At 43.3% G+C, this 25,458-nt stretch overlaps 4 protein-coding genes across 5 annotated transcripts; 1 reads left to right on the top strand and 3 right to left on the bottom strand.

Moving 5' to 3' along the window:
* Positions 1-82: 82 nt before the first annotated feature.
* On the bottom strand, positions 83-1,801 carry LOC127780607 (cytochrome P450 716B1-like). Its single transcript, XM_052307535.1, has 2 exons — positions 847-1,801; positions 83-769 (listed from the first exon to the last, which is right to left on the bottom strand). Exons 1-2 carry the CDS (start codon positions 1,799-1,801, stop codon positions 267-269), a joined length of 1,458 nt encoding a protein of 485 aa, XP_052163495.1. The 3' UTR covers positions 83-266.
* A 2,316-nt stretch (positions 1,802-4,117) lies between these two features.
* Positions 4,118-6,625, top strand: LOC127780239 (uncharacterized). The gene is made up of 2 exons (XM_052307168.1): positions 4,118-4,534; positions 6,341-6,625. The coding sequence occupies exons 1-2, from the start codon at positions 4,118-4,120 to the stop codon at positions 6,623-6,625; spliced, it is 702 nt and encodes a 233-aa protein (XP_052163128.1).
* Positions 6,626-6,963: 338 nt separating this feature from the next.
* On the bottom strand, positions 6,964-14,263 carry LOC127779799 (protein VASCULAR ASSOCIATED DEATH 1, chloroplastic). Of its 2 annotated transcripts, none has more exons than XM_052306701.1 (18): positions 13,929-14,263; positions 13,723-13,785; positions 13,105-13,155; positions 12,000-12,065; positions 11,094-11,189; positions 10,916-11,017; positions 10,705-10,802; positions 10,421-10,593; positions 10,267-10,307; positions 10,092-10,182; positions 9,918-10,004; positions 9,742-9,796; positions 9,321-9,387; positions 8,648-8,744; positions 8,284-8,345; positions 8,154-8,196; positions 7,725-8,002; positions 6,964-7,527 (listed from the first exon to the last, which is right to left on the bottom strand). In XM_052306701.1, the coding sequence occupies exons 1-18, from the start codon at positions 14,115-14,117 to the stop codon at positions 7,291-7,293; spliced, it is 1,896 nt and encodes a 631-aa protein (XP_052162661.1). In that variant the 5' UTR covers positions 14,118-14,263; the 3' UTR covers positions 6,964-7,290. The 2 variants fall into 2 exon arrangements, with proteins under 2 accessions (XP_052162661.1, XP_052162662.1); XM_052306702.1 differs by having other exon boundaries at positions 10,092-10,179.
* A 4,308-nt stretch (positions 14,264-18,571) lies between these two features.
* Positions 18,572-22,897, bottom strand: LOC127780868 (pentatricopeptide repeat-containing protein At1g03560, mitochondrial). The gene has a single exon (XM_052307842.1). The coding sequence runs from the start codon at positions 21,867-21,869 to the stop codon at positions 19,914-19,916; it is 1,956 nt and encodes a 651-aa protein (XP_052163802.1). The 5' UTR covers positions 21,870-22,897; the 3' UTR covers positions 18,572-19,913.
* Positions 22,898-25,458: the final 2,561 nt, after the last annotated feature.

Genomic DNA, 25,458 nt, shown 5'->3' with positions numbered 1-25,458 from the left:
TGGCCATCGCATCGTTTAAGTGTACATGAAAGAAAGAAAAATTTCTAGAAACAAATTTGTACAGTTTTGCTATAAAGTTACAATGCAGTTACAGTACAACTATAATACATTTACACCTCAATTATATTATAGTTATATTAAGAAAACTTGCGGGAAGCGTCGTAATTATACTATAACTAAATCTGAAAAAAAAATGAAAAAAAAACTTGGGGGAAGCATCATAACAGACACGGAGGAAGAGGAAGCGTGATAACGGATGGTGCGGCTTAGCAGAGAGGAGCGATGTGGTCGAGCTCGACGGGGAGGCCGTCGTGCGGCGTCGGCATCGGGTCCCTGAGAAACGTGTTCTTCTCCTCCCCGAGGCAGAGCTTCCACCTGAAATGCCTCACCAGGTAGTGCGCCGTCACCAGCGTCTCCACCCTCGCGAGCTCCATCCCGGGGCAGATCCGCGGCCCGCCGCCGAACGGCACGAACGAGTACGCCGCCGCCGCCGCCGTGCCGTCGAACCGCGACGGCTCGAACTTGGTCGGCTCGTGGAAGATGGCCGGATCCATGTGCGTCACGCTCGGCGACCAGAAGATCTGCCACCCTCTCGGGATCGTGTAGCCCTCGAACTCGACGTCGACGGGCGCTCTCCTGAAGCTGCCCAACACCGGAGGCACCATGCGCAGCGTCTCCTGCGCGACGCGCCACGACAGCTTCATCTTGGCGACGTCCTCCCATGTCAGCGCCTCGCCGTCTCGCTTGCCCCTGGCGATCTCCTCGTGCTCTGAGTGTTCGTCAGGGGAGGGGAGAGTTGAGTTTCTTGGGCGAGAGGAGAGGAAAGTTAGTGCTACTACTACTTGCCTTGGGCCATGGCGGCGAGGGTGGCTGGGTCGTTGGCGAGGTGGCGGAGCATGAAGGTGAGGAGGACGGCGGAGGTGTCGTGGCCGGCAACGAGGGCGAGCACGGAGTTGTCGACGATCTCCTCCTCGGTGAGCAGCTGCCGGCCGCCGTCTCGGAGGCTGAGGAGGCAGCTGATGAGATCGTCGGATGGGGACGACTCGCCGTGCTCCAGCTTCGCCGCCTTCTCTCTCACGGTCGCCTCGACCAGCCGGCGAGCCCTCGCGCTCGCCATGAGGCCTCTGCGGAACGGGGTGAACGGCAGGTCCACCGGCACCGTCCACAAGCCCTCGTGCATGCCGTCGAACGCGTCGGCGAGCTGCTCCCGGATGGCGCCGCGGTCGAGGCCGAACAGCAGGGTGGCGATGACGTCGAACGCCAGCGTCTTCATCAGCGGGAACACGGCGACGGTGCGGCGGCCGGCCCACCTGGCGGCGAGGTGGCGCCTCACCTCACCGTCGATCTTGCCGACGTACCGCCGCACCATGTCCGGCCTGAGGAACTGCAGGATGGCGCCGCGGACGCGCCGGTGGTCGTCGCCGACGAGCTCCAGTATGTTCCTCCTCCCGATGATCGCCGCCAGGCTCCGGGGCTGCTTGGGCGCCAGCGCCTCGTGGTGGAACACCACCTTGTTCGCCGCCGGGCCGGCGACGAGCACCGTCGGCGCGCCGAACAGCGACAGCTTGGACACCGGGCCGTACCTGTCGATCCTGTCCTGCAGCCACCGGTCGGCGGTGCTGCGCCGCATGGCGCGCAGCAGGGAAAGGCTCTGCCCGATGAGCGGCAGGCCGAGGGAGCCCGGCGGCAGGTTGCGCCGCGGCGGCGGCGGCGGTGACGCCCTCCTCGCCAGGTACACGGCCAGCGGCGTCAGGAAGGCGGCGAGGAGCGCGATGACGACGGCGACGGCGACGACTGCCATTGCAACAATAGCCAAAAAGAGTGTGGCTGTGAGCCTGTGAAGCTAAAGCTTAATTGGAATGAGACTGACCAAAGAGATATCGAGCCAACTTCATTTATAAGAGCGTGAGTAACTCGTAGGATCAGTTTGCGTACTTCCATGGTATAGAATTATTCACATTCAAGCCCCTCTAAACTGAACAAGGCTTTAGTTGGTACTCCTTCTGTCTCACTAACTAAGGTACTGTCAAACTTGATAGAGTCTTCAAAACTAATATTTGACTTTAAATTTCTCATATACTATAATGTTTGTAGAAATAAAATCATAATTATAGGAAAATAAATTTAAATGACAATCCAATAACACTATTTTTATCAAATAAAATTAAATTAATAATATATAAACTATTTATTGGTCAAATATTTAAAAGTTGACTCTTAAAACACGTGCGCGTCTTAGTGAGTGGGACAGAGGGAGTAGTAACTTTGACAAATAAAAATGTTTATGGGAGTATCTAAAAAACTACTATAAATTTTTTTGAGTATAAAAGATTCAGATGTAACTATAATTGAATTATAATTGTAACTGCACTATAATTGTATTGAAACTACAATATAAGTTATATAAAACTTGCATTCAACTATGGTTTGGGTAACTAGCACTGGAATCTAATGTTGACATGTGTGAAAATTTATTTCTATCACTTTTCGCTTCATATACAAATCTCAAGGCGATCCAATGGCCACAAATCTGAAAGTTTCGAGGGTAAAAATCTTGTGAAAGTTTTCTAACAAATCCGATTGTTTATTTATAAACATATTTCACACCGCGTAGAACCAAATATATACTAATCTCGTGTACAAACTTTGACATCTTGTCCTTTTTAAATTTCTTTTTGAAAATATGTCATATTTTCATGTATTTTTCTTGCAAAATATAATTATAGTACTTTCATTTATCAAAACATAATAATTTAAAAGTTTTTATTGGCCAAAGATAAAATTACACTGGTTAAAATAAAAAGGAAAGGAAGGGGTGTATTTTTACCATTGCAGTCTTATCCTTACAATTATAAATCATACTTCCTTCATTTCACAATGTAAATCATTCTAGCATTTCCTGTATATGATTCATTAACATCAATATGAATGTGAAAAATATTAGAATAATTTACATTGTGAAATGGGGGAGTACTAGCTAAATATCAATGCGTTGTAAGGAGCAGGTTGAATATAATTTATTCCATCCTCCATAGCTAATGCCTAATGGGTGGACTATTGTTTAGTGGCTCCTAAATGTCACCTTACGTTAGGAGTAGCTGGTACCAAATTTAACAATCTCTATGGTCCCACATGTCAATTAGTGAGATAAATTCACTGCTCATCACCGTTACCACTTTATAGCTATATGTCAACTTTTTTATAGAAATAATACGATTTTAATGGAAAAATGAAAAAAATATAGGTATGCCAGATAAAATCACAAGTTTAACATCATATCAAACAACTGAAGTGTGACAGGATATATATCAGATAGCCTATCGAATAACATTGGTTCGGACCATAATTGTTTGATAAGATCATTGGTCCGAGAAAAAAATAGTAAAAGGTGCAGGCATGCATGCACGCCCGCAGGAGGCCTCTCGAACATTCAACGTTCTATAGGTACCTCATGCACATTAGCCCATGCACAAACGTACACACATGCATCATAAAGAATTGCAAAAAAATCCTACCGTCTCGTCAAACAACCTCTATCCAACAACCGTTGTTTGTTCGATAGGGTGTTAAACTTACGATTTTAAATGACCCAACTATATTTGTACAATTTTCTATTGAAAATGTATTATTTCTAAAACAAAAATCGCTTTATGTACACTAGAATCTTCTAGGTTATCCATCTACGTCTATTTGCAACACTAAACATATGGTCTGAGTAGGCCTGCTAATGGGTTGGATGAGAATGGGTTTAATGGATTGGTTTTCAATTTGGATTGTTTTGGTATGGGTGTAAACGGGGTGAGCTACCTAATGGACTGGGGCGGTTTGGATGATGAATAGAGGTGGGTTGGATTGGATTAGTTTTTGGTTTCCAGTTTTCGGCCTGAAATGGGTGGAGTCCATGGATTTTCATTGGATTGGCCCCAATGGACTACCGGCGGCAAGAAGGACAGGAAGGGCAAGGAGTACAGAGGTGATAGCCAGCCGCCGCCGTCGTCGTCACCGGCGGCGGTGCCGACGCCTGTCTGCCAAGAAGAAGCGGTGGTGGAGCTTTCGACGGCCAGCGGCGGCGACGACCAACACGTCGTCGCTCTGCTTCTCAGGCGTGCACGCTGTCATGCAGCAGCATGACCAGCTCGTCGTCATGGCCGCTTCGCCGGCGGCACCGGAGGCGGAGAGGTTGACTGCCGCTGGCGTCGCCAAGGAGGAGTTGGTTGCGGCGGTCAGGATTCAGGCGGCGGAGGTGATGCGCGCGGCGGCGCCGCGACGGGGCGAGGGGCAGCACGTGCTGCTCGGCACCGCCGGCGAAACCCGAGCTGCACCACAAGGTCTCGCCGATGCCGTCGACGTTGACGGACTCGAGCGCGCGGACGATGAGCGGCCGCCGGCCGGCTCGATGACTACTCCGCCGCGGCGTCCGAGGCCAGTGGGCGCCAACACCGCGTTGCAGCGGCTGCAGTTGCCGCCGCCAACGGCGACCACGAGGCGACGAGCTGACGACGCTGCAGCAGTGGATTTGGAATGGACTCGAATGGTTTGAAGAAGTGGATTGAATCCACAAGGGGGAAATGGTTTGGTTTGGTTTGGTTTGGATTGAGCTGAGAAATGGGTTGGGTTGGTTTGGATCATGAAAGAAGGTAAGTGGATTGGGGTGGTTTGGACTATTGAATTTCACTGTTGTGGTTTGAACTGGAGGCGGGGCGGGTCTTGCACCATTAGCAGGCCTAGGTCTGAGTGGCCTGGAATTAATGGTCACGAGTGGTCCTTGAGTTATTGTCAATGTAGGGTTATAATCACGTAGGTTCACAATTGCGTCATCTAATCACTAATTAAGATTTGGCCGCACACAGAAAGCAAGCACTGTGCACATGAATAGTGATGGTTTGTGCCCGTATGAACACACGAGCATATCTTTTCATGATCGAAAACTGAGCTTGCATATTTTAAAATTAACAAAATTATCATAAACGTTTTTATGGATCCCTGTATCATTGTCTAGTTATTATTATAAAAATAATTTATCGTAAATATGAGTTGTCTTGTTAAGCCTAAAACTTAGACATATTCCATCGTAAACGACCTTAGCAGCTCGGTTGTGGTCTTCCTCGGCAGCCAATACGGATTTCTCTGCCTCGTAAAAAAAAAAAGTAATACCGACTTCTACCTCACGTGGCAGAAAAAACAAAGGACACTGTTTCTGTTTATGTTTGTGTTTGAAATAAAATATCACAAACCTGCAATTGTTTGGTCGCAACTAGTATCATCTACTTATATGCCATCACAACCCACTACATCATCTAGTGTCTATAGTATTTAATATATTATCGCATAAGTAAAAATCTGATGTGGCTTAAGAGTTAATTAGGAGAGAGGTAAAAAGATAAAGAAACCACATTTCTCATGAAAAAAACCATCTCTACACAAGAACCAAGATTGAAAACAGAGTATAGGTGGATAAAAGGAGAGAGAAGAGAGGTGAAAATTACAATAATAACAAACTGTTTTATTAAAAATACTCCCTCCTTCCAAAAGTTTTGGAAGTTTCTGTTGATCAGTTCGTATTTGGCGTATAAACATGCATGCATGGATTTGTTAAACATGCATGCATGCAAATCCATCCGTTGCCTATTTGCGCTGCAGCTACACCTCTTTGTTTTTAAGCAAAGCTTGATGCAGCTGCCATTGATCGATCCATCCTGTGTCGTTCTATCCACTACATGGCCTCTGCTTGCAGCGATCCACTGCAGTGATCAATAGGAAGGATGGAAGAAAGGCTCGGGCACTGCGTGAGCTGGGCACCGGATTCCGCCGAGGCCGACGATGAGCATGATGGCAAATAGCGGATCCAATTTGCATGCATGCAATTTCGTTCGAGTGGGAGAGGGAGGGAAGGCTCCACGCAATTTTGGCTGCTGGCGAGGGCGAGCACGCACGGACGCGCGCCACGGGCGAGGGAGGACGCGAACGGTTGCGCTCGCGCGCGGGCATGGACGGTTGCGCACGCACGTATCGCGTATCAAGCGAAGCGTCGCTTCCCCCTAAATCCATGCAGATGCAGCGATGGTTAAATGCATCGGAGGGGTTCCTTGGTCTCAGTGCAAACGTAATACGACTGGTACTTTTGGAAGGAGGGAGTAACCATGTGTGTTTAGTTAGGCTATGCTTTTTAATAAAGCAGCTCTGGGCTATGACTTTTTAAAAAGTAGCTTTGCAAAAGTAGCTGTGAGAAAGCCAAAAGCTCGTTTAGTTACGCGTTTTTAGAAAAGCTTCTTCCCTAACGAGTAGACCCCACATGTCATGCACATAGGTATTTTTCTCTTTCTCTTGAGTCTTGACACAGGAAGCCAGGGGAACGCCGCTCGTCGCTGGCACCGTTCGCGTGCTCCTTGCCGTTTGCCGCGCCGCCGGCCTCGTGCTCCTCCGCGTGGAGAGCGGGAACTCGCGGGCGAGCGTGCCGAGACGGAGCGACTGGGCGGCGGCGGCGGCTTGTCGAGGCGGCGCGGCGTTAGACGGGGTCGGCGTCGGGCGGGGAGGAAAAGGGGCGGCGCCGGCGTCGGGCGGGGAGGGCGGCGGCCAGCCGGCCGGAGGGCAGGGGCGGCCCACGGCGCCGGGAAGCGCCGCTTGATCCCCACTGTTGCGCCCGTGTGAGAAGCGAGAGGAGACGAATAGATTAGCGAACCGTTTTTTCATAATGGTACCCCTAGCTTCATTTTAAGCGGACTATTGGACGATGTAATTACCGAATGATATTAATAAAGCTCGCCATTAAGACCTTCAAAAATTCACAGCACCTTCGACGAATTTTAACCTTTTTTTTTTGTTTTTGCGAAAAAGGGTAAATTTTACCTCAGCCGCAATGTTGCAGCAAATGCATTCGGATAATTATGGATTGTTTCATAATATTACATAACATAAAGGTAGAAAGCCAATGATTACCGGTCAAATGTCCTAGGATAGGTAAAATGTACATCTTCCACTTTCACAGATTCTGAATCTATAACTTTGCAAGTTTACCGCATACATTGTCGTTGCAAGTGGACATTTTTCCACAACGTTCTGTAGTTTCATCATGTATTTACTTACTACACCACCATGATGGTGCACTCTACCAGTCTATCACTGTATCGTACGTGTGCCCTCGATCGTAACATATCCACACCCACAGGATCGATATTGCTTGCAATATCACTGTACTATTAAATACAACGAACAACAAGAAATAAACAAACTAAGGTACGTATTTTGCCCTCAGCTTTGTGTAAAGTACTCACTATTTGCCGGGTCCATGACTCATGAGCTGCTGCTGCTCAGTCTCTGCAGCCTTTCCAGATGAGACTTGAGCCAGGCAAACTCATGTTGCATCATCTCCAGGTGACTCTCCGCCATCCGCATCTCCTCGCCTAATAGGTTTAATCTCTTCTGTACCCACTCTATGCTCTCTTTGCTATAGGAGAAGCCGCTTGGGGAGGTCTCTTGGTTAACCATATACACCTTGGGGGATCTGAGTAGTAGAACTATGATGGTTACCTGCAATAGATGTACAGCGCCAAATGAGTTTGGTAGAAGATAACAAAGGATATTGTGAATTAGTCTACTTTGTTTTAATTTCAAACCTTTTTTTGTTCGGGCTATTGAGTTCTGCAGTAACTAGCAAGACTAACAGCATTTGGACCAGGGAATCTAAACTATGATATGTCTGTAATCAAATAGGTAAAGGTACTTGCCTGCAATAGAATGATGATGGCTACCAGTGTCAGTGCTAACACCGGCCCGAGCTGACTTGACTGTATATATGACAAGAGTGAACGCCAAAGTTCTTGTGATGTGGATATTATGGAATCCCATACTATACTTTGTTGGTGATCATGAATAGAAGGAACGATGCTTCTCACAACAGGTTCATCAGGTGCAGAACTCGAGCCTGGATCTGTGTTTTCCAAAGGATTCTCACTACTGAGAGTAGTCCCTGATGGATCATCAACATTAGTTGAGCTGGAAGGTCCTGAAAGAATGGACAGAGAAAATGATCAATTTACTGTTTCAGAGTTTCGAATATTTCATGCAAATGAGGACGTAATTTGGATCAAACAAGTTAGAACTGTAGGGAAAGAGCAAAGGACTGATGCAGTGAAGTGGACATTCAATTAACAGACCTCTCGAATGACAGCTGCTATCCTGCTTCAAAAGATCATGACCCTAAAAAACATGACAGGGAGGATCACTTAAGATTCAAATTGTAAATAGCTTTGTAGTAATAATGTTCTGTGATGAGAAAACACATACGAGCTTGACCCATAGCCCAAAAACATCACGGCATTCATCTTTTGTTGATTGATCAATCTTCCCTGTAATTTTGATATTTAAAAAATGAAAAAGCAGCAGCAAGTTAAGTTGTGGTAGATGAAACAAACTGATGTTTTAAGGGGGTAGAAATAAACAAATAACACTGCCCCCAGACATGCAAGAATAGCTCAGAAATAACACAAATAAGTAAAATTCTAAATATGGAATGAATTTGAGTCAGAACTAAGCAAAATATGGTTGTTCACTAAATCTGCATATATACATTTAAAAATGCCACTATAAAGAATTTAAACGTCTCAAACTGCTGGAGCGTTCAGGAATCAGGATATATGGGGTGTATCACCTCTAAATATGGTTTTCTTTGAGAAGGCTACATTAATATATACCCTGAGGTAGCAACTGCTTTCATCCAGGCTGTCTTGTTCAACATCCCAGATCCCCTGTTTGAAGAATAAGGAACAGTAGAAACATCATTTCAGTATCTCTACAACATCATCTTATGGTTTCATAAAAAAAAGTGATATGTTCCCATTGTAAAATGTAAGGAAGCTGGAATTCATTTCCATGGCAGTGCTGGTCACAATACCCGTGCCTAGTTCTCATATGGTCAAGCTTTTACGTTAAATCTGTAACTTCTGATGTTTGATTATTTTGATCTAGGCGCACATTTGTGCTTTTATTTTGCTTAATTTTGATTCAAACCCACCACAAATTGACCCTTAGTTGGGAACAACCAGTTTATATGAAAATAAGGAGAACAACCAGTTCTAGAGAATTTAAACCATCCATCTATGGATATAACAGGAATGATTGTCTGAAAAGAAGTAATAATATTTTGGAGAGCATATCATATACTCATCCACAAAGAAAAGCCACCATACAAAGTACCATATTTCCAGTTGAAGTTTAGTAGTGCTATATGATTTAAAATCCCAAATACATCCAGTCAACAGTAGTTTGTTGGGGAAAGTGGATTTCAAGCAAGATGAACCAATACTGACAACCGAGTTCCTCACCTCAACAGTAAAATGGTCCCCATATGGCGCATCACCAATTTGCTGAGATGTCTGAATCATGAGATGCCTTTGAAAAGGTAAACAAGAAAATTAAACATCAGGAGAGTTTAGCATCAATTATTCTTCAGAGAACATATAATTTCTTTTAGCACACAGTCACCAAGGTTGGGCATTTACATTGCCATTTACTGCAATAAACCATAAAGGTATGGCTAATCAAGCTAACATATAAATGAGAAATAAGAACACACGATTATTTTGCTATGAGGCTCAGATATGATCCACCAACAAGTTGAGTGTGACCAACAAAGGGCGAAAATGAAACAAATGTTAGTGAATCTCAATGACTTCAAAATCCTCAACATTTTCAGAAAACTCCATTACTAGGTGTAACCGTGCAAAAATAGAGGAAGAACCTAACCTGTTTTTGTACACACGAAGTTTCTGAACCTCCTGGCAAGACCCAAATTTTGCACCTAAGCACAATATAGAAGAAACAAAATAGATGTTACAAAAGGATAATACAAATAAAAGCATGTGACATACTCGATGAAAACTATTACATTCAGAAATGGTAGCAGAAAGCTCTTGACATACCAAGATAAATTTTAATTGGATGCAAGAATGAAACATCCCTTATAAGTCCTCCCTGTTCATCTAAACGCCAAGGGGAACAACGGAATTCTGCAGCAGCTCATCTTAGGTCCCACTAAAATATATTATTGACCGGAAAGTGCTGATTGAAAAGCGTAACACTAAACAAAAACTAACCTTTGTCACCACATTTTTTGTGGAAATCATCCAAAAAACCAAAAGAACTATCTGACAGTAACATATTAAAGAGAACCTCCACAGGCACCTGCTAATTAAGAATTTGTATTGTGATGTTCTGTTATTAATTATTAGTACTTAATAGCGCTCGAAAGTAAATTTAAATCTAGCTAACCTGAAACTTTGACTCGGTGATCAACGCAAAGGGTTCGGGAACTGCAGAAAATAAAAGGTACAACGAACAATTATTAAAACAATCATGTAAGACAAGCCCAGTAATATAATTTGTGATAACATAAGGGATAAAGAAAAGGATGATTCGAACAAACCATTAGGAGCTTCATCATCAAATGGCCCCAAGATGAATGGATTAAGTGCAGTAGCAGCAGTACATTTGTCTTCACTTTCATTTTCTAGCACTTCTGAAGATCTCTTGGAAATATTGACGTCCGAGTCACCACTATCATTACTACCACTTGTGACAGCTGTACCATTAACAGATCTACAGTCCAACAAGCTCAAGTCAACATTCATAAACAATCAACAGAAAAACAGAAAAGTCCATTTGATGGAACTTAATCAAGGAGAGAATTTTGTTCAAGGCAAAAGCTACCTGTCTAATGGTGATGAATCATCATCTTGTTTAGTTTCCTTTGCTCCTTCCAACAAAACATAACCATTTTCATCACTACTGTTTCCTGACTTTGCATCCTATAGTGCAGTAGAAGAGCAAATACAAACAACTTTTCAGATATGAGCTTATTGATAACTCTTGCACTGCACTCAATGTCAACAAATAGAAGTTACTATAGATGCTTCATAACCTGGCGTTCAAGGAGCAATCTAGCATCACTGACATGCTGTTCCCAGCCCTCTACTATAATGCGAAAAGCTTCATCGCGTGACAAGAAAGATCCAAAGAAGTGCTGCAAGCAATGCACCTTGAGTGAGATAGATCTGGCATAACCACATAAGGAATCAAGACAGTGATAGGTTCCTCACCCTTTTTGTACCGGCAATAATTTCGATGGCATTATGAAAAATAGCAGCTGTTTTTGCTTTACGTACATCAGTCACTTCCTGCAACGGAATAGTTTTCTGAAAAAAAAAGGAAAGATGAAAGTAGAAGAGAGTTGTAGTCAATAATCTTTTATAGCAGTACGAGCAACGCGTCAGTATAACATTTTTGTACATATGCCGCTATAAAATATTTAATGAGAAATAGCAGCATAAAACTATTGCAGACAAATTAATGAAATTAGTCAGATGATAATCATATTGTAGCAGCAAAATTAACTTTATTGGTCAGCCAATTAGGACAAAAGCAATAATTAAAACAATTTTGTTGGAGAGCAATCCTTCATTTCCAGTTCAATTTAGCTCACCAAGTCAGCTAATAAACAATGTTCCACTTGCAGGAAGCCAACATTTAGGCATTAATTACAATCAGCACAGAGAAAATGGAAATTACTAGTGGGAACAACCACTAGCTCATGCTTCAAACAGATTAACAGGGTTTTGATGGACATGTGGCCTTCCATATGCTAAGTGTTTAACCTACTACAGAAACTATATGAAGACAAAGCATAACAGAGTAGAATGCCATTTATGATGGTCCATCAGCAACGCAAAATATCAAGGCAAGAAAAGTTCAATTTAGATAACACAGTTCCAAAAAAAGGAGCAACTATTTTAAGGACAACATTTCTTCAGCTCAATTTATTGCAACAGAATGTGTCAAATAATACAACACAACACAGAAGATATGACATCAACCAGAATCCACTATGCCTCGATAATAATGTGTATCCGAAAAAAAAATGTTCGGTAATACACTTCTTAAAGTGCAAGTGCGACTGAACAAGCTAAAGGAGCATATATGATGATTGCCTTCTGATCATTCATTACCTTGGTCTCATATCCAAAAATGTTAGAGTAGAAGCATATATGGTGTAGAAATAAATACATATGACCCTGCAGAATAATGTATATTTGTTAGAATCTGAAAATCGTAGATAGTGTTGAAGGCCTGAAACTAAAGCCTATTTTTTTATTTACCCTGCAAAATAATATAACCAAGCTCTATCATTTGCACAGGTCAAACAATGGATTTTTTAGGTGCAAAGCACTGGCTAAGGGCAGTAGTGAAACCAGATTGTCTAATAATGCAGTAGTTTGAACTCTGAAACTAAGTAATGAAAGAAGGAGTGTCATTTGCAAGACAGCAAGGATGATGGACAGTAGCACCCTTAATTGCAACAAGTTAGATACATTCATCTAAACTTGTCAGGTGCCTAGATTAGAAATCAATCTACACTATTATTGTATTATGAAAAATATGGATTAGATCTTAGTGTTAAGCCTTTCCATATGTCTTTGCACATGCTTCTCTACATCAAAGGCATAAACTTGAATTAGAATTGGTGGTGCACATGTCTTAAATCAATACAAAGCAAATCCAAACAGTGAATCTACCCTCGAAACTGCAGGGCCAACACTTGCCATGTGTATTATATCGAAATCAACTTTGGTATAGGTGATTTATGTGTGCTAGACCTCAAATTGACTCTGTTCGTGAGTGATTGACAGCTGTGAACACAGTATGAACAACCAGGTTATCATTTTATTTCTAAAAATGTGACAAGTTGCCTTTGGTAACCCTGTCCTTTAGTTCTGCAGGCAAGCAATGCACAAAAGAATTTTCTAGATGCTGCTGTGCTCAATGGGGTGGAATAATAAAATGCAGGCAAAAAGGGAAGTATGTATTGTTGTATTTGTAACAAGTATGAGTTAACAGGTATTTTGGCCAAAAGTGTCAACATAAATGCCAGCAGCTTGTCAATATTCACAGGGTCACGATACAAGTAAAATAGATGTTTAAATTTTGCATATTTTGGAAAGATTCTTTTTAAGCCATAGGTGATTCTCTACTTTTATTGTCTAGAAAACCTGTGTTACGAATCAAGACTTAAGTTACAAGAAGTAGCACTGAATGATGTCATATAAGAACTACCTGAAGAAGAATATTTTCTTGGAGCGCACAATTAAAATCTTGCACAAGAACCTGCAATGCACAAATACTACCATCAGGGATAATCATAAGCGATATAATAGTTCATCAAATTACTGTTCAATAAAAAAATGAACTTGGCATATTATCTTGATATGGCATGCTAGGTCGACCCACAATTAGAGTCACTCAAATTCATTTATCATCAACCAAATGAAGTCATAAAAAGAAGTTCATGAAACTACAAGCTGGTTACAAAATCCCACAATTTCGGCAAGCTTCCACAAAATTTAGTCACAGTTCAACCATCAACTCCGCCACACATTCAATAGACAGAACCGAATCGCCACAACCTGATGCCACTATTCAATAGAAAATGGCTCGATTTGTCATGATGCGCCATGTTCCAAAGCAAGTACAAGCAATGAACAAGTCATGATGCGATTTGTCAAGGAAAAATGACCACGGCACAAAAAGTCAAAGTTCACCGAATCGAACACCCTGCTCAACCACTGGAGCACTCAAAATTCCCCGCAACAAAAGTATGTCAATTCAGGGTCGTCGAGGATCAGATCGATCGAATAGATGAAGCGAGAAGCAGCGATCAAATCAAAATTTTACCTCGTCGGGTGGCAGGCGAAACAAAAGCCTGTACTCCTCGCTCCTGCTCGCGAGCAACGGGCTCTGCATCAACGAACCAAACAAACCCACACCGCGTCAGAAACCCCCACCAACCAGTAGTAGAAGCGTAGAACCAAACCCAAACCCAAAATCGAGGCGATATTCCGGCAGCAATCCCCGACACGGGAAGCAACCGACCCACCCACCGAGGGGTCTGGCGTGGCGGCGAGCTCCCCGGACCGCGCGGACTCCGGCGACGACGCGTCCACGGCGGGCGGCGCCGAAGCGAGCCGCCGCGGCGGGGAAGCCGGGGAGGGCGCGGTGGTGTCGGCGGCGGCGGCGGGGGGGCCCCTGCTGGGGGTCCGGCTCGGGGACGCGACGGCCGGCGACGCCATGCCCGCACCCCGAGGGGGGGAGGGAGAGGGGGATACGAGGGAGGGGAGGCAATCGTACGCCGGCGGCGGCGAGGTGGTGGTCGCCGGGGAGGAGGGGGGAAGAGAAGAGTAGGTAGAGTGAAGGGGGAGGAGGAGGAGAGAGAGAGAGAGGGGGGGGGGGGGGGTTTGAATGTGAAAAAATAAAAGCGAGGGCGGTGTGAAGTAACGCCGCGACGGTGACGTGTTCGCGGGCAGCCACCCGGGCACCCGGCGTGTCGGGCTCGGGGTGCGTGTGCGCTCCGTCGTCGGGTCGGGTTGGGTGGGTTCGGCCGCTGGCGACTTGGAGGGGGAGGGGAGGGGGGAAGACGGAACGGAAGGGGAAGTGAAATACTACCGGCAGCTTCTATATGCTTCTTTTTTTCGTTCTTTCTACTATATGTATGTTGCCATTTGTTTGTTTGTTTGTGGTATATAGCAGAAAATCTATTATTACGGCAAGATAATAATACTCTCTCTGTACCTAAATTTTTAATGCTGTTGACTTTTTTAAACATGTTTAACCGTTCGTCTTATCTAAAAACTTTTGTGAAATATGTAAAACTATACGTATACATAAAAGTATATTTAACAATCAATCAACTGATAAGAAAAGAATTAATAATTACTTAAATTTTTTAAATAAGACGAACGGTCAAACATATTTTTTAAAAGATTAATGGCGTTAAATATTTAGAGACGGAGGGAGTACTATTACAGAAGAGCTTTGTTATTTATGCAATGTAGTACGCCACCCTATAATATCCTACGTCTTACTTGCTATAAAACCTGATTATGTAAGATTAAAACATGATTATGTACCATATAATGTCGATACAATCCCAGTATCCCACCGGTGATACAAATTATTTTTTTATGGATTTCCCTACAGCACTAAACAAAGAGTCAAGTTTATTATACGAGAAAATAAGTGTTTGCCCTTCGAACTTGATCGATTCTCTCATTTTGCTATCATCACACTCTAATGCTCCAACAATTGAATATATTATTTAAATATATCGTAGTGCAACATTCTTTGATTTTTTATATGGCATGAAACATTAAAATGAATACTAAGTTTGTACTCCCTGTAGTCACATACCACACGAAAATATTAAATGGCATATGCATATGCTACTACCTCTGTTGTTTTTTTTTTAAATATGACGCCATTGACTTTTTATCAATCATCTTATTCAAAAATTTTACGTAATTATAATTTATTTTGTTGTGAGTTGTTTTATCACTTAAAGTATTGTAAGCATGATTTATGTCTTATATATTTATATAAAATGTTTAAATAAGATAAATGGTCAAAGATGAGTTCTAAAAGTCAACAGCGTCATCTATTAAGAAACGGAGAGAGTATGTTTTAATATTCCATCCAATCATAGATAAGTGATATTTTTGGATGCGCAAAATGAACACATTTAAACTAATTAACCCTATAAACTTTGACCATTGATTTTATTTAAATATTTTAATTCAACTTTTAAAAAGTGATATGGTATATTCGTTTATAACTTCTTTTACAATAATGTATATTAACCTTTAGTGTGAAAATAATTTGTAATTTATTTATAATTATCAACAAGTTTCTTGGAACATACAAAAGTAATACACTATGGTAAAATCATCTTTCCACCCATCTCCTAATGATGACAGAGAACTAACAGAAAGAGCCAATAAATAAAAGACAAAAGCTGAGAATGAAGGATATAAATGAAGTGCTATTTAGGAGGGCAAATAAGAGAATCCGCCAACTTTAAAAGGCAAATAAATATTCTTTTTTTATTAATTTATCTTCACTCAGAATACATATGCAGCCCATGCAAGTTCACTGCCTTTTTTGGTTCCTCCACTGATTCATTATCAACATCACATAGCCATTATAACTACCATGTCACCATTGTTTTCAGGTTATAACTACCATGTCACCATTGTTTTCAGGTATAGGGATTGAAATATCATATATGCAGACAAGCATGGACCTCGTTCACTATCCCTACGTGAAAGATTTTTTTTTTCCTTTAGGCAGGGATCGAATTATCCGATTATAATATAATTTGTTATAGATGCACAATGGAGTGTATGGTTTTCTCTTTTCTTTTTTTATTTTTACCTAGGCTACAGCGGCACAATTTCAGTTGTACCTCGTAGGATTTATGTTGAGTTTTTTTTAAAAAAAAATCACTTCCTTCGGTTCCGTAATTCTTAACATTTTAGACAAGGTTAAGATCAAAGATTTTATTATTAATAATAGAAAATTATAGTTAAGATCTGTTTTGGTGATTGTGCCATTGTTCTAAATGTAAGAATTTTTTTTTCTTATACACTCTAAACGTCAAAAGTATGTAACCAAAGGGAGTACATACATTTCTAACAAACTGGATATTTTATCAACCAGCTAATAAATGCCTTATCGGCTATCGCAATGTGTTCTCAACCACTGCATCGCCGTGCAAAGAAAATTGGGACAGGGACATGTCCTTAGCATACAGTACAGATAAGGCAGGCTTCATTCATGGTCAGATTAGTATCAAAGCACGGACAGGCAAATCCTCAAACCAGCATAGAATATCACTAGCAACCACGCCACTGACAAATGAAAAAGGACAATTAAACTTCCATCTTGCCCGGTCACCCTAATACTCTATATCCGCATGCGTTGCGTTCATGCACGGTCGTAATATATATTATCAGAATTAATTAAATGCTCCCCTAATCACACATCACGTCGCACTAGAAAACAGTTAACGAATGATGATACTGATGACTATGGTGATGTAGTAGCAGTAAACAATCAACAGGTTGCAAAAAAATAAACATAAACCAGATATAAATATGACATATTCTAGTACAATAAATTTAAACAAACTTCTATCTAAATTTATTATATTTGAATATGTAGTATTATATCTGTATCTTAAGCTGCCCGCACGCTACGGCGATCGGAAAGACAACCAACGACGAAACGTGTCGGTTTGGGCGTTTTTTTGGTTTTTTTGGAGGAGAGGAGAGACACGCCAAGGAACGCATGGAGCGGCGAGGCAGTGGCCGCGAGCGCGACGGCCGGCCGACCGGTCGGTCGGTCCGGCTTAAAAGCGACCGGATCGAGAATGAGAGGCTGTCCCGTGGGCCCTCGCTACTCGCCCAAAGAGAACAGAAAGCGTATGACCGACCTTTACGTCGTCTTTGTCCTCCTACAAAACACATGCACATTGTACATTTGTACCTCTTCCGTTTCATTTACTTTTGGGATTATCAAAAAGTCATTGGATGTAAAACGGAGCCAAACTCAGAGCCTGTTTAGATCAATTTACTACGGTAATTTCTTTTTTTTTAAAGTTTGGTGGCAAAAGATTTGGTATTATAATTTTACAAGTTGGTGTTTAAATGCATGGTAAAATTTAGCTATTAATTGCTGTTGCCTCTCTCATACGCGGGTCCAATGCTTTTTGGCCAAATTTGCTACTATTAACTCTCAAATGACAAATGTCAACTTGTCTACTTTTTGCTATTAGTGTTTAGATCCATTTTACTAAAAAGTGATTTAAAGCGGTAAAACTTTTGTTATTTTGGATGATCTAAACAGGCTCTCAGTCGTATTTTTCTCAATCGCCAATCCATACCATCTTTTTAGGTTTAAAATAATTGATACCACACATTTATCAATATGGATCTAGATCGAGATTATACATCCCACTCGATCAGGAATTTTTTTTCATCATTACCCTGAACAAGTTGATTTGTATTGGTATATTATACACCCCACTCGACTAGGGGTTTTTTTAGTCATTTTACCTTGAACAAGTTGATTTGTTTTGGTTGATTACTTGATTATACTCCCGAAAAAAAAAGAAGATTACTTGATTATACATCCTATACTATACTAGGCGCTTTTTGACCATTTTACCTTTGAACAAGTTGATTTGTAACGGAGATTCTTCGTAAGGCTTCTCGTGGGACAAATTAACAAATATCTGAGGAATTTCATTATTTTCATACGAATTCCCTTTAATTAATATTGTCACGTAAAATTCCAAAGGACCCTCGACATTTATTTTTCTAACACAGATTATAGACAACTTTTGATTGCATATGTTAACATTAGCTAATCGGTTAGATGTTTCTTCGCGATAAAAAAAACATCAGTTAGCTGTTCACATTGAAATGATGGAGTCATGGGGATGAGTCTTATGAACCAGGACTTAAGTCCTGATGTCTTTAAATTTTAGTGCTTCCAACCAAGAACATATAGGCATTCTATTTGTGGTGCAATGTATTCAAAGAACTGTACTTAGTGATGTTTCATATGGAATTCTCCATGGTATCTTTCATTTTATTGTCCCAGAGATATCAGAAATGTATTCCAACTCAGCAACACTTTACTCAGTTCAATCTTTGATTGTATGCAACCAAAGGTTCACATATGATGCTCTGTGCAAGCTCAATTATATTCAATATAATCCTTACACGTGTTGCATAACTTAGAAAATAGGGCATCATGTAGGCAATTGTCAGAATGACACATGATTAAGCCAATCCAAAAGAAAAACACAAACACTGCTGAAAGTATATATAGCGAATCAAATTATTAGAACATACATTATTATTAAGTAACAAAAGTAATGGATGGCAAGTTTCACCTAGTTTCTTCACCATCTCCTCTCAGTTTTGCTTTCTTTTTCCTGTTCTCCCAGAGGCCCCAAATGACCAGAGCGGGAGAGGCCCCTCCTCTCCCAGGGATTATGGCGGCCAACATTTCACCCATGGCAGGAGAGCAAAAAAACTGTGGTGGGAGAACAAAAAAGAGTTCATCTTTTCTTCTCCCCAGTACTAGAAATAGGACGATACTTTGACGTGACATCAGATTACTGAGTGATGTCATTGTCAAACTCAAAGAGTCACCAAGGGGGATGATCCTGTGGCCCTTATGTGAAGAGTCACCTTTTCCCAGACTAAAAATCCTCTGATGGCACTTGATACAAGGGTGCAAAAAGAGTCGCTAAATGATCTTAGAAACAACCTTTGATAAGTGTGTTTCACGCTGAAAGGAATGGTTAATCCTAACTATGCACCTTCATGATATAATAGAAGAGAAATACAAGAGATTGGAGCAACTTTAGTTCCTCATATGAAGTTATGAACAAAACTGAAAAGCAATTGTTTGCTCTGACATGCTAATATTATTATTGATGTGTTTTCACGCTCTATTGTGCTTAATCTCCAGCAAATACATGAACTGTATTCTTTCGTGTCTCAAGCATTACTCAAAGGTCATACCTCATATAAGTTGCAGAATATCCAGGGACTGAGTTATTCTATACTTAGGTGTCATCTATCGTGCTTTGACTTCCCATATTCTGGGATCCTTATGACTAACTTTCTTGGAGTGAGTTATTTTCTTTTCCTTAGATGACATCTATGCTTTGACTTCTCATGTTCTGGGATACTCATGGACTAACTTTCTTTTTCTCTGGTTGCAGGTGGAACATTGCTCTAAGTAAACAAGGGTAATAGCATTTCGTTTAGTTGTTCAAAATTAGCATGTTTCAATCTTCTTGAACCCTGAAATCTGCGAGACTTTCAAAAATATTTGTAGCAGGAGATTCTTTCTCCTGCATATCAATGCAATAGATAGGGGTTGTCGATGGCATCTCTACTCAAACCTTGTTTCAGATGTGAGGACTTTTCCCAATTTCTGTGGGGGGAAAAGCATGTAAAAATTCATCAGTAACTCTGAATGTCTTCTCACTTTCAAGAACAATCATCTGCAACTCACTGAAACAGGGTCTGAAACTTCACTCTTCTTTTGATGCTGCCAGATCTTTCATATCCAATGCCTATCTTACTGTGCACTAGTTTGACAGCCAGATCAGTATTTCCTGCTTTTCGAAGTGCATTGATCATCATCGTACGAACTCTCCCAGGTATTTCACGTCCTTTCTGTACAATGCCATCTGCTAATTTGCAGGCCTGCTTGAATCTGCCAGCCTTACACAGCACATTGATCATATCCTCATGGGCCGTCTCTGGAATCACCCCCATTGGAGCAAGTTCATCCAATATCCTGCATGCCCGGCTGAATTTACCAGAAAGACAGAGCCCACTGGCAAGGGTCCTGAAAGCTGCAGCTGTGGGAGTAATTCCCTTGTCGATCATCGCGTCCCAAAACTTCAGTGCCTCTTCATTCTTGTGGTCCTTGAACAAACCATCAATGAGAATGGTATAAGTATACACTGTTTGATCACAGCCATCATCTTCCATCCGTTTATACAAGGCACATGCATCATCCATTCTTCCTGATTTGGCTAATCCATCAATCAGCACATTGTAGCAGTATGAATCAGGCACAAAACCTTTAGCAATCATCTCCTCAAATAGCTCCTTTGATTGGTCGACCATTCCAGCTTTTCCAAAACCATCTATCAAACTTGTATAGAAGATGGCATTCACTGCAATCCCCTTCTCTTGACAACTTCTGAAGCATGCAACTGCCTCATCTAGTTTACCAAAGCGGCACAAGCAGTTAACGATCACTCCATATGTGACTGAGTCGAGCTTAAGCCCACTATCTTTCATCCTCTCAAAGAGTGCCATTGCCTCCTTCTCTCTTCCGAATTTACCCATCGAGTCAATGAGTGCAGTGTATATAGCTGCATTGGCTGCGCAACCTCGCTTCAGCATCCTTTCAAACACAGCCATTCCCTCGAATGGCTTCCCATCCTTGCAGAGTGCTCCAATCACCAAAACATAAGCATGTTGTGGTATGTCGTTCCCCATTCCCCTCTCCTCCATTTCTTGGAACAAACCAATGCACACCGGAAACGTGCCTTCACTGTAATGGCACTGCATCAGTGTAAGGTACGTCACCTTGTCCGGTGTGAGCTTCGCCTGTTCCTGCATCTCGCTGAGCCGCGCCATCGCATCATGCGCCCTCCCGGCGCGGCAGTACCCCTTGATGAGAATGTTGTAGGAGACCACGTCAGGACGCACTTGATCCTCCGTGGACATTGCGTCGAACACGTTGACGGCGGTATCAAGAAGGCCAGCATTAACGAGGCCGTCGAGAAGGCAGTTGTAGATCAGCCTGGAAGGCTCGACGCCTGCGAGGCGCATGGCCTTCCACGCCCACAGGAGCTCCTCGGCGAGGCCGAGAGCCGCGAGGCTGCGGATCAGAGACGCCGAAGACGACGGCGTGAGGTGCCGCAAGGCGGAGTCCCCGTGCGCGTGCAGCTCGGCGACGAGCTGCCGCGCGTGGGCCGGCGCCGCCGCCGCGGTGGCGGCGTCGGGGGAGTGGGCGAAGGAGCGCAGGAGGGAGACGTAGCAGCTCACGAGATGGTGCGGGTGGGCGAGGAGGTCGGCGGCGACGGCGCTGGGGAGGGAGCGGTAGAAGTGGAGAGAGGGGAGCGGGTTGGGGAGGAGGTGCGGCGAGCGGAGCGCGGCGGCGACGAAGGCCGGGGAGAGGCGGAGGAGGAAGGTCGCGCAGAAGGCGCGGAGGTCGGCGGCGAGCGTGGCGGGAGGGGAGCGGAGGACGAGGGAGACGACGCGGGCGAGCCACGGCGACGGGGTGGGGGACGAGGAGGCGGAGGAGGCGGCGTACGGGCTGGGGTCCGAGAGGTCGGTGTACGGCTCGATCCACTCCGGCGGCGGGAGCGGCGGCTGGTGGGGGTGGCCGCCGTGGGAAGCGGCGGCCACTCGCCGGCAGAGCGGAACGTGACAGAATCGCCGCATTGGGGCGTGCGTGATAGGCAATTAGGAACCGGAGGAATATGTTAGAGCATCAACAGGTTATCCGTCAAACTCTACAAGTTAAATTTTAGCAACTTCAGCAGAAAATAGCAGTCCAACAGACTCTCTACTCAAATGGCCAAGTTAAATGACAGGCCAAACTCCTCCCCCAAATTTAGCCATCCAAACAGACTAGCCAAATGTGGGCCCCACCATCTCTCTCCTCTCTCACCCATCCTCCCTCTCTCTCTCCGTACCCGTGCGGCCGTGCCGCCGTCGCGCCTTCGTCGTCCCCAAGCCGCCGCCCCCAAGCCACCGCCCCCAGACCGCCGCCGCGCCGGCCGCCGTCGCCCCCAGGCCGCCGCCGCCCTCTGCGCCGCCTCCGCCGCGCGCCGTCCCACCGCCGCTCGCCGCTACGGGAGGCTTAGACGGCGCCTGCCCCGCCGCGCAGCCGTCGCCCTCCGCCCACCCCGTCGTTCGCCGCAGCCGCGGCCTTCGCTCGCTGCAGCCGTCGCGCAGCCTCCGCCCGGCCCGCCGCAGCCCGGCGCCTCGCTCGTCGCGACCGCGGCCGTCGCCCCGCCTCCGCCCGCCCCGCCGTGGCCTTTGCTCGCCACAGCCGCCGGCCTTCGCTCGCCTTCGCCTGCCCCGCCGGTCGCCGCAGTCGTCGCCCCGCCTCAGCTCGCCCCGCCGCTCGCTGAGGCACTGCCCGTCGCCCCGCCTCCGCCCGTCGGCACGCAAGTCGTCGTCGCCGTTGCCGTCCGCCGTCGCCGCACCGAGATAGGTGCGCCAGTGGGGAAGGGGAAGTAGTACTGGAGGGAGAAGGGAGATGTAGTATGGCCATGGGTGGGGAAAAAAAAGATGGAAGAAGGTATGTTGAGGCTGACATATGGGTCCCATTTGTTATTGACTTGTAATGGAAATGATAGATGGAGAGGCTGTTCGAGTAAACAGACTTGCCAAATTAGATGGAGAGTTGGCCAAATAGACATTTGGAGAGTCAAAATTGGAGAGGCTGTTGGAGATGCTCTTAGTGATGGTGATGACTGATGAAACATACTCCCTCCGTAAAAAAAAATCTGGACAGATATATATTCAAATTCGTTATACTAGGATGTGTCATTTCCATTACTAGGTTGATTTTTTATATTCACTACTAGGTTAGTTTTTTATGGGACGAAGGGAGCAAGGCTCTTGGAAATGCAGAATCGTCAATACATGGAAAAGAAAAAAAACGTTAAAATAGAATGCCATGTTTATTGGATAGGCTCTTGGAAATTGGAAATGCAGAATCGTCAATACATGGAAAAGAAAAAAATGTTAAAATAGAATGCCATGTTTATTGGATTTTTATGAAATTTAGAAACATAGAAAAGTTTCAAAACTGTTGTTTGATAATCACACCGAAAAACCTAGGAATTCAAGACCAGAAAACATAAGGTAAGACCTCATACTAATTTTCCTACAAAATTTCCATATAATAGTCCATTTCATAAGAATTTCAAACTGAATAAAATAATTATAATGCACGGGCATATAAGTAGTTGCTGAAAAATAGGACAAAGCAAAATAGAGAGTATAAAAGTGAGAACAAAGAAAAGAGAAAAACTATAGAGAAAATATTATAGTTCATATATTACAATGTTAGCTTTTATATATGGGCTTATAGCCAGCATTTAGCTCTACTATTAAACTTGCTTCATGGGTGTGTTTAGATGAGCAATTGGAATTTGCTTTTCCTCGTACACAAAACGAAAACGAAATGGATTATTAGTGTATGATTAATTAAATATTAGCTAATCTTTTTAAAAAAAATATTAATATGATTTGTTTTTTTGAACTTAGTTATGGTGATGCACGGAGTTAGTATAAAATTTCCTATCTCTCTACTATAAAAAAAAGACATATTTCCGTTAATATCTACTTAGTGATTGAGAAGGGTCTATTATGGGCTCTCATGCGATTAGCCCCCTCACTGTTAATATCTATTCACGCATTTACATTGAACTGACAATCTGACAAAATTGCAACTTGGCCTCTTTTTCTTAGCAAGATTTTATTTATTTTTATTATGCAGACAAATCTGGCACTTAATTTAGGGTGTGTTTAGATAATGGGAAATGGGGGGGTGAGGTTGTGATTGGGAAATGAATGAAGGGTTAATATTAAATGGAAAAGGGAGAATGAATGGTTACGATTTAAAGCAGTGCATCGAGCTTGTCAACGACGGACCGACCTCGGAGTTGCGGATGAAGCTCCCGTACCAAACGATGGCGCCGCTGAGCTCTTGCCATATCCGTCGGCTCTGGCCTTGGACGGAGGTGACACCTCGGCAGCGGTGGCGGCACATCGTCGGTGGCAGCCCGAATACGGCGTCTCGGTAGCATAGCAGCTCGACCGTCGCCATCTTCCCTTCCTTCCTTCTCATCTGGCACACACATAGCCTCAGAGATAACGCAAAGCTCCGACACACTAACGAGGGTGCTTTGTTTGGCTCCGCGTTCTTCACTTGGTAGCGGGCGGAGCATACGTGGCAGGGAATCTGGCAGGGAATCTTTGATGTGGAAGCCCAACGAGATTGCGAATGGGCGAACAGTCGCGCGCCCCCTCCCCTGCGCGACTGGACGCGTGCGCGTGTCGCATGCAGAGAGGGGGCGCGCGGGCGGCGGCACAGCGCGCGGTTTTTCTTCTTTTTTTCCTACAATTCCGCACGGTTTCCTCTCTTTTAGTTTTTTTTTTGTTTTTTTCTTTCCGCGGTTTTTTTGTTTGTTTTTTTGCCGCAAGGTTTCTTTTTTTACTTTTCTTTCCGTATATTTTTCATTGTTTCATTTTTTAATACGTATACTACATATACAAAGTTTGTATATGTATTTTTATATGTACATGTATAAACTTTGTATATATACGTATATAAAGTTGGCATATTTTGTATACATACATATACAAACTTTGTATACTACGTATACAAACTTAATATATGTGTATATATTTTTTATAATATAAATACATACATACATATATATATATATATATAGACACATTTTATATACATACATATAAACTTTGTATACGTGTCTATATAAAGTATATGCATATACATGCACTGTACAGAGAGACTAAGACGTGAGAAACTGATCGAACGGCACGCGAGGGGCGCGACTGATCGCCAATCAGTGCCTCCCGAATCCTGAGGCTGAATGACATAAGTGTGCATTGTGAGAATTGTATCCAATGTGTAGCCTTGTTCTAGATGGCATAGCTTTTTCAAGTGAAGAACGGTACCATGAGGGCTGCACTATGGATGGCCTTGGGAGGTCAGTCCCCCCCCCCCCCCCCTCTAGTCTCTCTTACAGTATACAATGTATATAGTATATCCATACGTGTGTGTATATATATAGTAATATATTTTTAATGCATAAAAAATATATACACACAAAATTTATATAGGACGTATACAAATTTTGTATACATACGAATACAAACTTAGTATACATACATGTTAAAAACATCCGGAAAAAACGGACCATAAAAGAAACGGGAAAAAAAAGAAAAAACCAACCGAAGAGAAAAAAAAACAGAAAAAAACCAAAAAAGG

The sequence above is a fragment of the Oryza glaberrima genome, chromosome 7, assembly GCF_000147395.1.
Source record: "Oryza glaberrima chromosome 7, OglaRS2, whole genome shotgun sequence".
NCBI classification, from domain to species: Eukaryota; Viridiplantae; Streptophyta; class Magnoliopsida; order Poales; family Poaceae; genus Oryza; species Oryza glaberrima.
This window is presented reverse-complemented; position numbering and strand designations above follow the sequence as displayed.